This window comes from Peromyscus maniculatus, chromosome 12 (genome assembly GCF_049852395.1).
Source record: "Peromyscus maniculatus bairdii isolate BWxNUB_F1_BW_parent chromosome 12, HU_Pman_BW_mat_3.1, whole genome shotgun sequence".
Classification (NCBI taxonomy): Eukaryota; Metazoa; Chordata; class Mammalia; order Rodentia; family Cricetidae; genus Peromyscus; species Peromyscus maniculatus.
The window spans coordinates 11671924-11684754 of record NC_134863.1 but is presented as its reverse complement, the minus strand read 5'-3'; the positions used below and the strand labels follow the sequence as shown (position 1 = coordinate 11684754).

At 44.0% G+C, this 12831-nt stretch overlaps 1 protein-coding gene across 5 annotated transcripts in view; it reads left to right on the top strand.

Annotated features, from left to right (window-relative positions):
• Window positions 1-12831, top strand: part of LOC143268083 (5-formyltetrahydrofolate cyclo-ligase-like) — a 49745-nt gene that overhangs the window by 9010 nt on the left and 27904 nt on the right. Inside the window, exons 3-4 of one of the 5 annotated variants that reach the window (XR_013043669.1) lie at window positions 6643-6745; window positions 8777-11927. The exons of 1 other annotated variant lie outside the window; for it this stretch is intronic. Coding sequence is in view for 2 of the 4 variants with exons in the window: in XM_076548598.1 (XP_076404713.1) it covers window positions 8774-8820 (47 nt within the window). In the remaining 2 variants the exon portion in view is untranslated. Of the gene's footprint in view, window positions 1-6642; window positions 6746-8773; window positions 11928-12831 lie in introns of those variants that run through there. 3 more of the 5 variants (XR_013043670.1, XM_076548598.1, XM_076548599.1) reach the window with 3 other exon arrangements.

The window sequence follows — 12831 nt, the reverse complement described above, 5'->3', positions numbered from 1 at the left end:
ACTCAGATTTTGACCTCATTTAAACACACTACATTCCACTTAAATCATAGCTACTTTAGATCACTGCTATCAACAGAGATCAAATTGTGTTGAAATTTCAATTATAACTATATAGTGATTTTCTGCTAACATGAAGGGAAGAAAAAGTAATTCTTGGGGTACATCTATACCTATTATCCACTCAAGTATAACTGACCCAGCAACAGAACTGCAATGTGGATGTTCAATTTAGTTATTATCAATAGTTTATGATTCTCGGTTCTATAAAAATGATCTTTTTTTTTAAACTAATATTACGTTCATTTATTTGGGGTGTGGCACACATGCCACGCACAAGTGTGGCGGTCAGAGGACAGCTTGCAGGAGTCAGTTCTCTCACTCCACCACATTGTCACCCTTGGCAGCAAGAGCCCTGCTCACTGAACCATCTTTCTGGCCCCAAACCATGACTTTATACGTGTTCAATTCTGTGACAGGTTATAGTAGTCAAAGTAGGAAAACGGGAAGATGCTCAAATATGCAAATAAGTATGAAAATATAAAACGAAATACACTGGGTGTGTTATTTAACAGGGCATGGGGACCTTCATTGTTACCTTTTGCACCAGGCTTCTCAACTCTTAAAGGAGACCCTGCTAAAAAGTGGTTTGAAAAAAAATGTGGTTTGAGGGGCCACAGAGATAATTCAGTGGGTAGAGTGCTTCCTGCCCAAGCGTGAAGCCCTAAGTTTGGGTCCTAGCAGCCACGAGACAGCCCACAATGAAGGCATACCTGTCTACAACCCTAGAACTTGAGTGTAGACAGACAGATTCCTCAGAACTCTGGCTTTTCTATCTTGTTGCATCTGGCCACAAGGTGAAAAACTTACTCCACTGTGTGCTCCCTATAAAACCGTGTGCTCCCTATAAATGGCCTGTCTATGGCACACTGTCACGGAGCCGACTAACACACTCTGCAGAGATCGCTCAGCAACAGAAACTGGAAGTGGCATTCTGACCCTTGCTGTAGCCTTCTATAACTCTTATATTGGGGGCCAGGAGCCATCACCAGGGTAATTCCAAATGAAAAACATCAAAGACTTAGAGAATATTAAGAAAATCCATGAAACACCCAATCTTTCCAGAAAGGTTTTTCTGTTTTTGTAGTAACTTTTGGGGTGCTCCACCTGCATGTTTACAAATTCTCCCCAACAGCTTCTGAAATCACTAGAACTTTTTAATTTTTTTTAAAGACTTACTTTATTTGAGAGAGAGTGTGGGTGTCCACAGAAGCCAGGGGTGTTGGGGTTCCCTGGCACATGAGTTACAGGCATTGGCTGTGGCTCCAGCTCCTATCCCAGATCAGTGTGCACTCTTAACCCTGAACCATTTCTTCACCTGAACTTGAAAATGAAGACACAGGTGACTCCATTTAAATGTCTGTCATGTCTGTATATGCCTTAAGAAGGTTATACAGTAGTAGGTTTCCATGTGGTTTTTCAAAAGGACTTTAGTTAGTTGTCCCTCCCCATGTTTCCTCCTGTACCCTGCTCTTCCATTGCCTTGCATATTTAATCCTCCTATTCCAGTTTCCCCCTATCACTGCACTCTATTTCCCCTTCCTCGGGAGGTCCTCTTCTTTCCCCCTGTCCTTTACTAGTGCCTGTCCCAGCAAGTTTTATGTCAACTTGACTCAAGCTAACGTCATCTAAGAGGAGGGAAGCTCAACTGGAAAACAAATGCTTGAGATTGGGCCGTAGGCAGGCAGGCTTGTAGGGCATTTTCTTAATTACTGACTGATGAGAGAGGCCCTAGGCTGGTGGTCCTGGGTTCTATCAGAAAGCAGGACGAGCAAGCCATGAGGAGCAAGCCAGTAAGCAGTACCCCTCCATGGCTTCTGCATCAGCTTCTAGGTTCCTGCCTGGTTTGAGGTTCTGCCTTGGCTTTCCTCAGTGTATGTGATTCAGGATATGCAAACCAAACAAACCCTTTCCTCCCCAGGTTGGTTCTGGTCATGGTGTTTCATCACAGCAGTGGTAACCTAACTACGGTAATACCTATCCTCTGTGGGTCTTCAGATTGTAGCATACACACTGAAAGCTTAAAAGCTAACAACCACATATAAGAGAAAACATATAAGAGTTGTTTCTGGGAGTCTGGGTTAACTAACCCAAAATGTTTTCCCCCCTAGCTTCATCCATTTGCCTGCAATTTTCAGATTTCTTAACATCTGAAAAATATTCCATGGTGCAAATGTACCACACTTTCATTATCTATTCATCAGTTGATCAACATCCAGGATGGTTCCATTTTCTGAATATTATGAATAGAGCAGCAATGAATATGAATAAGAAAGTATCTCTACAGTAAGATGTAGAGTCCTTTGCATATATGCCCAACTAAATATCTTGTGCCACTAAGTAAAAATCTCCAGTACTAGGAATGGGTTACATCTTGTTAAATCACTGGCCAAAGGGGTCCCATGGAGTACCCCTTTCAAGCATTACAGGCAATTGCCAAGTTTATTGGTTATTCTCCAAAACCTCTGCTAACACTTCTCTCTAAAAAGTTCCTGTTGTTCTTTCAAATGTAATACTTTCCGCACAGTTAACAAACTGTAGAGTTCTTAGTACAGGTTAGTTTGGCAAACTTAGGGCAATGATTGATATTTTAATTCAAGGCCTTTGAAAATTTTGTGGGGTGTATAGTTGAGCACATGTGTACTAAAGTATGAAAGCAAAGTCTGATGAAGTAGCAAATATATTATAACGCTTGCCTTTGAAAATGTCCTCATACAAGTATATGTATAAAATACAGCATCTGTGGGAAAGTACCCTTTTTTAACTTCAGGAGGGAAGATACAGGGCACAGCCACAATCTACATAATGCAAAACCAAGCTCCAAGAGTGCAAACAAATTCAAAGTTCAGTACCTGGGATTCATTCACAATCCTTTGGGCTTCCCTGAGGGGTTAGATCACCTCTTTGTTCCAGCTCTCAGCAGCATATACACGGCCTGCCCTCTAGATCCTAGCCAGCTCCATTTCATTGTGGCTGATGCTTCTGGTGACTGTCACATGGCACCGGCATTTCCAAAACTGCTAGGGTCCACCATTGCAACTGGGCTCTCTCTAGGAACTGTAGCCCGGCCACACTGTTGCAAGCCTCAGCTGCTCCCCTTGACCCCTTCATGTCTTTGATGAAACCGTCACCAGCTGGGTGACTCTATGTTACCAAGTTTGGCTACCAGCACAAGGTACATTCTGGCATATGAAGGCATGGAGGTGCAGTTTAATTACCTTATTAAACAAACATTGTTTTTAAATCCCATCTTTCACAAACCTTGTTTTTAGGACAGGACAGAATAGGACAAGACAAGACAAAACATGAATTATCCAAAATTCCATCCTAATCCAAAATACCTTGGAGACCTGTTGTTACCTCCTTGGTAGACCTGTGCCATGTGGTCACCTTTAATCAAGATGGTAGTAAAGTCACATGACATCCATCTTCCCCCAGCCCTAACAAAGATGGCTGCCAGCCATGTGGCTGCCTAAATGGTGGCAGTACATGAGTTGCTTATATTGCAAAATGGAATCATGCCACATGGTTCCTTTAAGATTACCTATGCAGGGTTGGGGATTTAGCTCAGTGGTAGAGTGCTTGCCTAGCAAGGGCAAGGCCCTGGGTTCGGTCCTCAGCTCAGGGGGGATTACCTGTGCATAGAGTTTTAACTCTCAACCCCCACTGTTAGTAGTTTTAAGTTAACTTTTTTCATAGATTCCATAGACTTTTAGCCATATCCAGTAAAATAAACGTATAAATACTGAGGTACAGAATGCTCACATAAACCAAATTTAATTTTTTGGACTGATCCGCTTTCTTTTCCCTGTCGTGGTCTAAGGTGAGTCAGCTGACACAGGACACAGAGGAAACTTTTAAATAGAGAAGGAAGAGCCATAAGCCAACTCTAGCTCCAGCTTTCCAATAAAATAAAACAGCATAAAACAACTTTACTGTTATTCACGCCCAAAGGACATCTGAACGCCTGATGACCTGTGGGCAGAGAGCCCAGGGATAGATTCTGAGCCCTGGCCGTAGGAGCAGCCATGGTGGCTGTGGCAGCTGGAGACTACTGGCAGCAGAGACAGCAAAAATGTCTGACCTATTTCTGTCTCAGCCCTATGCTTGCAATAAAACTTACAGATACCCAGAAAAACAGAGAGAGATAAAACTTCCCAACAAAGCAGGCAGACACAACTTTCCAACAGACAGACAAAGCCTTCCCTGGGACACAGACAAAAGTTTCCAACCAAAACCAGAACCAGGTATGTGTGTGACATCTCGCTATTTGTCCTGGATGGGAGAATGTTGGGGTCCTGTTGAAGCCCCTCCACTTCCCAGGCATCCCACAAAACAGAACCCGACTATGACTCACCAGGAGGCCTCCTCAGATGCTTGCTGCTTTTCTCAGCGTGGGAGTTCACCCTGAAAATCCACATACCAAAGGCGGCTCTGAGCCTTGGACCATCTCAAGGCACATGCCCCCTGAAGCAGCCCCCCAGCCCCAGAGTTCCAGAGGGAAAGTCTAGCTTTAGAATTTTCGATAGATGGTCTGAATCTCTCTGGGGGGATCCAGGAAATGTTAATAATAAGATGGTCAATAATAAGATGACTACCACAATTTAAAGCCAAATTTGAAGCAAACTTTAATTAAATAGTGGCCAGGTGCATGGGCTCTGCCCAGGTCCACACCTAGGTTCCCCGAAAATGGCCCCAAGTCACGTTTGCAAGGGCTTAAGAAGGAAAATTCACAATTCACTGCGTTTCCCCTCAGGTCCAATCAGAGGCAACATACACCCTGACTTCCTTCCTGCACGCCTCCCGCCAGCATCTAGTCCGGGCCAGGGTACATCCGGTCACACTTCCTGCCATGGAACCTCAGGGCGTGTGGGCTCAAGCACATTGGGTACAGATGAGTCAAACAGATGTGTTTGGGGAAGTGAAAACATGTGGCTTGTTATCTCGCTAAAGAGCAGCCCTCGGTGTTTCAAGAAATACTAGTCCCTGGACAAGGGTCTTGCAGATAAGGGGCATTTTTGTTTCATTGTTCTCTTAAGTAAAATGTAAAACTTAACATGGGCTGTCTCGGCAGCAGAGACACTTCTGATCTCATGAAGAGCCTACAAGCTCTTCTGGGCCTCTGCCGTTCCTATGACAGCCTCACTTATGGGCTTCCATTGTTTCTTATGGGAGGCTAAGAAACAGCAGAAGCCCGGGAGCTGGGCCTCCCATTAGAAACAGCAGAAGCCCAGGATCTGGGCCTCCCATTAGAAACAGCAGAAGCCCAGGATCTGGGCCTCCCATTAGAAACAGCAGAAGCCCAGGATCTGGGCCTCCCATTAGAAACAGCAGAAGCCCAGGATCTGGGCCTCCCATTAGAAACAGCAGAAGCCCAGGATCTGGGCCTCCCATTAGAAACAGCAGAAGCCCAGGATCTGGGCTTCCCATTAGAAACAGCAGAAGCCCAGGATCTGGGCCTCCCATTAGAAACAGCAGAAGCCCAGGATCTGGGCCTCCCATTAGAAACAGCAGAAGCCCATGAGCTGGGCCTCTCATAAGAAAAATGCAGAAGCCCAGGAGCTGGGCCTCCCATTAGAAACAGCAGAGACCCGGGAACTGGGCCTCCCATTAGAAACAGCAGAAGCCCGGGAGCTGGGCCTCCCATTAGAAACAGCAGAGGCCCAGGAGCTGGGCCTCCCATTAGAAACAGCAGAGGCCCAGGAGCTGGGCCTCCCATTAGAAACAGCAGAGGCCCAGGAGCTGGGCCTCCCATACGAAAAATATGGTTGGGGGAGAAGATCACAACATTGGGTAGTTTGAGAACTACTGACTTAGAGAATGTTACTCCTTACCCAGGGTCTATTCATGCTTAAGAATGTACATCTAGCCTCCTTGTCTTTCCTAACTTTGTTAAGCTTAAGCTATTTTTGATAAACTGAATCATATTAAAAAAAAAACTGTTATATTCTGTAACAGTGCACTATCAAAGGATCAGAAACATTCCCAGTCTCTCTGTGGATTGTGTTTATGAGTTCAAAGTTTTATTTGATACTAAAAAGAGCTTCAATTCAGGAATTGTCATTATTTAAGGCTGGCTTGTAAACTGTGAAAGATGATTAAGACATGCAAGTAAATAGCCACCTCATAAAGGATCAAATTCTTTAATATGTTCAGAACTATAATTGTAGTCATGCCAAGCACTAATGTAATTAATTATAGGAAAGAGCTTTATTTAGCCTCCTATATGTGTTTTATAAGGTTAAGCCTAGGTTTGTTTACCTCAGATATACTTAATAGATAATGGTCCTCAAACTTGTCAGAGATCTGATGAATATGGTATTAAAATGTTTAATGGAAAAAACTTAGCATGACAGAGACCCACAGCTCCCACCAGTGACCCCGAGATCTGCAAAGAAGATGATAGGGCACCATGAAAACTCCACCTGGATCATGGTAATGCTAACCACTTGGAAAGACTGCCCCAAGGCTGCGTCAGCCACCAGAACCCAGCCCAAACTGTGGACAAGCAGGACAGTGAGAGTTCATTGCCCCCCTTTGCCTAGACAAAGTAAGGTCAGTCCCCACCATATTTCTCCTCCACAGGAAAAGCCTCTCATCTATTGGGTCTGGTGGCTGAAGACTGATGCTGTCCTGGTACTTCTGCCCCTAATGCCAATGAGACCAGGAGCCTGATATGACCATCTGGGTAATGGACTAGTCTCTGTTATTTTAATTGATACACAGGACATTTGGATTATACTTTCTACTGTCATTTATCCTCCTTGATCTCTGGTGGTATTGACAGCTAGGCTGACTATGTCTTTGTCAGCTTAGCAGCAGCAGGCAACCAAGTTCTTCTCCAAGGCTACTGCCACCTTGTTAGCTGATTTCATATATAAAAACCAAGCCTTGATTTTTCTAGAACTACTAGGTCTCCTGTTAAGAAAGGCTAGACAGGTTTGCCTTGCCAACAGGCTTCATATTAAAAGATAAACATGCTTCAGATGTAACTTTCCACTAGAGGAATGTGATTGGCAGCGACTGTGTCTCCGGTAAATTATTAGATGGAAAGAAAAGGGTTAAAAGTCTATGCAAGTTTTGAGGGTCTAAGAAAATGTCCTAAAGTATATAAGGTCTGAGGATATGAGAGTCTATGTAAATTCTGATTGCCTAAGAAAATGATTTCAGGGGTTGGGGATTTAGCTCAGTGGTAGAGCGCTTGCCTAGCAAGTACAAGGCCCTGGGTTTGGTCCTCAGCTCTGGAAAAAAAAGAAAGAAAATGATTTCAGATGTGTAAATGCAAGTTGTAAAGGTGAAAGAAAGTGATTTAATGCATGAGAAAAATGGGGAATGGTTCTGATTTGTTTCCCCCTTCTAAACTATTGTTATACTAGGATTTCAAAAGTTCAGAGTTTTAACACTGATCAACAGCATTCTCATGAACTTACCAGGATCTACTTAGTGTTTAGGCACAAGTTCAAGATTTTAAATTTCTTCTAATTGTCTTCTAAGTACAGACTTAAGGTGTTTCTCATCAAGCTATATTTGGCTCTCTAGACAGGAAAAAAAATGTTCATACTTTTTAAGCCAATCTACAGCTTTTCTAGGGCTCAAAGGTGTGAGTTATACTCCAGTTGTTTTGTAGACACTTATTACTGACTTTTCTACAATATGGATTTCAGATTGGTAATGCTAATATATCTAAAACCTTTAGGACTTTTTGTAAACTAAAAAAAGGAAAAGAAAAAAGCTGATATAACCTTCAGAGAATCAAAGGACTCACAAGACTTGGATCCACTTCTTACAGATCAAAAGGAATTCAGATAAATACAGCCTACATTTCCTGACTTTTCTAGTCCTGGGGATGGGATCTCTCTCTCTCTCTCTCTCTCTCTCTCTCTCTCTCTCTCTCTCTCTCTCTCTCTCTCTCTCAGCTTGATACTCCTCCCTTCCCTTAACTACTAGGACTATGGTCCTGAAAGTTCCCAATGTAAGACTGTGCTGGTTTGAAAATAAATGCCTCCCAAGGGAGTGGCACTATTAGGAAGTGTGGCCTAGTTGGAGAAATTGTGTCACTGTGGAGTGTAGGGAGCCGCTATCCAAAGATGGCGCTGGCTTCCTGGGAGCCTAGCTGTAAACAACTCCATATTTGGCTATGATGCACCAGTATGGTAATTGGCCTTATGTCCTCAGCCTATCCCGTGGCTCCCCGTGCTAGCATTCTGGCGGGACCCAATCACAGTACGGCACGTTTGCCTGATTCCCTTTATAAGCAGCTGCAGTTTAGTTCTCGGGGCCCCTCACCTCCCGCTCTCCCTTAATCAAGAGGCGCTCCAATAAAGTGTGTTCTGAGATGGATCCTCGCATGGTGGTCGTTCTTCCTCGCTGACCGAGGAGCGCGCCGCAGTGGAGGTGGGCTGTAAGGTCTCATATATGTTCAAGCCATGTCCAGTCTCTCAATTTACTTCCTATTGCCTGTGAGATCAAGACATAGCTCCTTCTCCAATCTCAGCTCCTTCTCCAGTACCGAGTCTGCCTGCATGCCACCATGTTGCACCATGATGATAATGGACTAAACCTCTGAGAATGTAAACTGCCTCCATTAAATGTTTTTCCTTTATACGAGTTGCCGTGGTTATGGTGTCTCTCTTCACAGCAATAGAAACCCTAAGACAAAAATGTTTCTTTATATTCCTGAATTTTAACTTCTGCCCCTACTCTATATCTGTCTTAGCAGATTTCCACTCGGCTGACAGACACCATCCAAGCATCAGCTACTAACTACAACCTGCTCCAAACAACTGTGGATCAATCCAACCAATCTGATCGCTCCCTGTCTTGAGCTGGATCAGCAAACCAGATGCTTCTGATGAATGCTCCATTGCCTGAATTCCTTCCTCCATTTGAGTATCATTCCAGCCCTCCTGGGCCCTGACAACAATGTCCTAGTTTCAGCAGGAAGGAGTTATAGAAGAGACTACATCATCCCTTGTCCTCCGATGGGCTGGAATGTTAGATCAAAAGAATACTACCTGGCACAGGAGACAAAATAGCTACCTACAGTGCCTATTGGCATGTTGGGAAAGTATAGTGGGTAGCCATTCCAGCTTGGATCTGGTCACTGGCCATCAGTTTTTTATTTATATAGAACGATATCCACAGCAGGAAAGGCACCTATTAAAACCAAATAGACCCAGATCTGGTAACAGGTAAATTCATTAGCTGAAACATTTCTACAATATTATAGGGTACTCAACCTGCTCTATGTAAAACAGAGGCTATTGTGTGGCTTCAAGAGAAAATTGTTGTTTCTATATAAACCACTCAGGGATTATTAGAGATAACCTGGGTATGTTCAATGAAAGCATTGCAAAAAAGGAGACCTGAAATGAAATAAATAATTGGTCCCCATTCTCATTTCCAGGCTCCTTCTAGATAGTGACTCTGATGTCAGCCATCACAGGGCCTTTGGATCTTCTGTTTCTGCTAATCACTGTTGACTCTTACATCACTGATGCTTTAACTAAGTGATAAGTCCTGTCTGGGTACCATTAAGCTTATGGTTATTAGATCCTAATATATACAGGTCCCTCTCACAGAGTCCAGGATTTGATACAGTGTATATAACTCAAGGTAGAAGGAAGGAAAGCCTGAGTTAAATTTTAAGTTTAAATTACTATGCCTAAGAGATCCATGAAACCAAAATGCCCCTGATCTGCAGTCACCTTGCCCAAAGACAGATAGTTCCTGAAATGCTAGAGGCTATTATTTATGAGAAATAATAAGCCACATGTATCCACTCCCTAAAGACGTTGTTTGACCCATCCACAACCGATGTGCTTGATCACATGTGAGCGGGACATAGGTGGGTAGGAAATGTATCAGGATGCCCTTGATTGGTTATAGGCAGGAAGTACGCAGGCAAAATAGGGTAGGATGTATGCCTCTACCTGATTGGACCTGATGAGAAATGTAGTAAACTGTAGGTTTGGCCTTTTTAAGCCCATGTAAAATGTGATCTGGGGGCATTTCCTGGGAACTGGGTATGGACATGGGCAGAGTGTATCCTCCTGGGCACTATAAAATGAAAGCTTGCTTCAAATCTGCCTTGAAACTGTGATGATGGCTTTATACTCAACCAATGGGGTTAACACAATGAGGCCCTATATGGGAAGAGCAGAGGCCCATAAGGGAGGTCATCCTTAGGAGCAGTACAGGTCCATCAGTGAGGTCCTCCATAGAAGTATGAGAGACCCATAAGTGTGGCCTTCCTTGGGAACAGCACAGGCCCCTATGTGAGATCTCATAAGGAACAGCAGAGGCCAATACATGTAGCCTCCTTAGGAACATCACAGTCCCATAACTGAGGCCTCCATAGGAACAAGAGAGGCCATCAGTGAGGCCTATACTGCAACAGCAGATTACCATAAGTGAGTCCTCCATAAGAACAGCAGGGACCCATAATGAGGCCTCCATAGCAACAGCAGTGTCCTATATGTAAGGCCTCCATAGGCACAGCACAGGCCTATTGGTGAGGCCTCCAACAGCGTGGGCCTATAAATGAGGCCCTTCTTGTGAACAGTAGGGGACCATAATTGAGGCCCTCCATGGGAACAGCAGATGCTCATAGGTGAGCCCCCGCAGCAAAAGCAGAGGCCCATAATGGAGTCCCTCCTTGGGACTAGCAGAGATTTATAAGTGAGACCCTCAATTACAGCAGCAGGTGTCTATAAGTAAGGATCTCCTTGAGAACAGTAGTGGCCCACAGAGAGGCCCTCCACAAGAACAGCAAAGGCCCAGCAGCAAGGCCCTCCATGGTAGAAGCAGCCTAAGAAACAAGTGTTTCAGGTAAGAGTATTTGCATTGCTGGCTTCCAAGTCCATGGCAGACACACTGAGAGAAGGCCCTCCTTAATTCTTAATTTCATTATATAAAAGCAATACGATTCAGTTCCTTTTAAAATAGAAAATACAACTGAACAAAAAAACTTTAAAATAACCATCCCTTTACCTATGATGAACCAATTATCTATCACATTGGTAGATGATATTTATACCACATATAGATATAAATCACTTATAGATACACACGCTTGTCTGGGCTTTGAAAGTAAGCCCTCCTGAACCTTGCAACCCGGTTCTGATCGTCTACTTTTATTGTGACCCTATCTCAATAAATGACTATTTACAGCATTAGAATAGCTAATCGGTACTCCTTTAAGACTCCTTTCTAAACTCCTTAACGAGAAACATGATTATAAAATAACTCTTTTAATGTGAAACTTCTCAGGTAAGCCATACTCTACTGGCAAAGAGGACAAATAACAGCAAATGCACAGCCACCATTACCTTCTTTTGCCCCACATTCCAGGCTGATGCAGCTTCCTAAGAAACGGTGATAGGCCCTCATCTCCGCCTCTGTTATCCGCACCACGGTGTAAGGTGGGTATCTGGGGTCTGGTTCTTCAAACTGCCTGCACTGCACAGCTGTGGAGTTCCAGGACACAAGACCACCCCCCTCCTCTCCATGCCGCTCTGGGCACTGCATTCACACTATGGTTAAACCTCCTCTGCCTAATCTCTCTGAAGATCACACAAGGTCTCCCCCCCCCCCCCCCCGCTGAGAGTTGATCCTGAGGATTAGCGGGTGCGGACAGGGTCACTGCTTCAACAGACTACCAGAACTCCTGATCCAGAAACAACAGAAGGGGAGCTGAGGGGCAAAGACTTTAGGAACAAAGGAAAACACTTGAGCTGCTGATACTAAGAATGTTTCCCTAAAAGCATCACATCGTGAAATATCGGGCCATTGGTGAAATAACAATTAAAATTATTAAATTTTAAAACATTTTTTGAAAAGATAATCTTTGGGAGATTATTTCTGCGAGGTCAGCTTCACTCACCTTCTTTTCCAAGCTCTCCAGGGTGCCAAAGCATAAGCCCAACACTTTAGCATTGCTGCCAGGGGCTTCACCGTCTAAGGAAGCACCAGGCTGACACAGAAAGTGATAAAGATTCCCAAGCTCCAACTGCTTCCGAGGAACAGTTGCAGCACATCACAATTCCCAAGTGAAGGATGCTCCTTCCTGCTGATATCCAAGAGCCCCCCTAGAAACAGAAGAAAAAAAATGACTTCATATGGCAGAGCTAGGCTGTATACAAAGACACAGGGAGAAGCTGCCTTTTCCTAACACGTTTTTACGTGATTAATGTCGCTGCTTAATAGTGTTGTGCTCTATAATTTAAAGAAGAATACACCATTAAACAGCCAATAGTTAAGTGAAAAGTATATGAATGTCTAAAGGCTCTGTCTATGTGAGCATCTGCGGTGGTCTCCAGGCTCTGTCTATGTGAGCATCTACGGTGGTCTCTAGGCTCTGTCTATGTGAGCATCTACGGTGGTCTCCAGGCTCTGTCTATGTGAGCATCTGCGGTGGTCTCCAGGCTCTGTCTATGTGAGCATCTACAGTGGTCTCTAGGCTCTGTCTATGTGAGCATCTACGGTGGTCTCTAGGCTCTGTCTATGTGAGCATCTACAGTGGTCTCTAGGCTCTGTCTATGTGAGCATCTACAGTGGTCTCTAGGCTCTGTGATCTCTGAAGGGAAGTTTGTATTGCACCTTAAGCATATTTACAGACCCAGATATGTGTAGCTGTTAGGTCATTTTTCTTCAGTAACATGTTGTTTTACAATTTAACTGGATAACTTGGCAACTATTTCTTAGGATAGCTTTGTAAATGTTTGCTTTTTCAAGACAAGCTGATGGGGATTCAGCTCAAACAGGCAGGAGGAA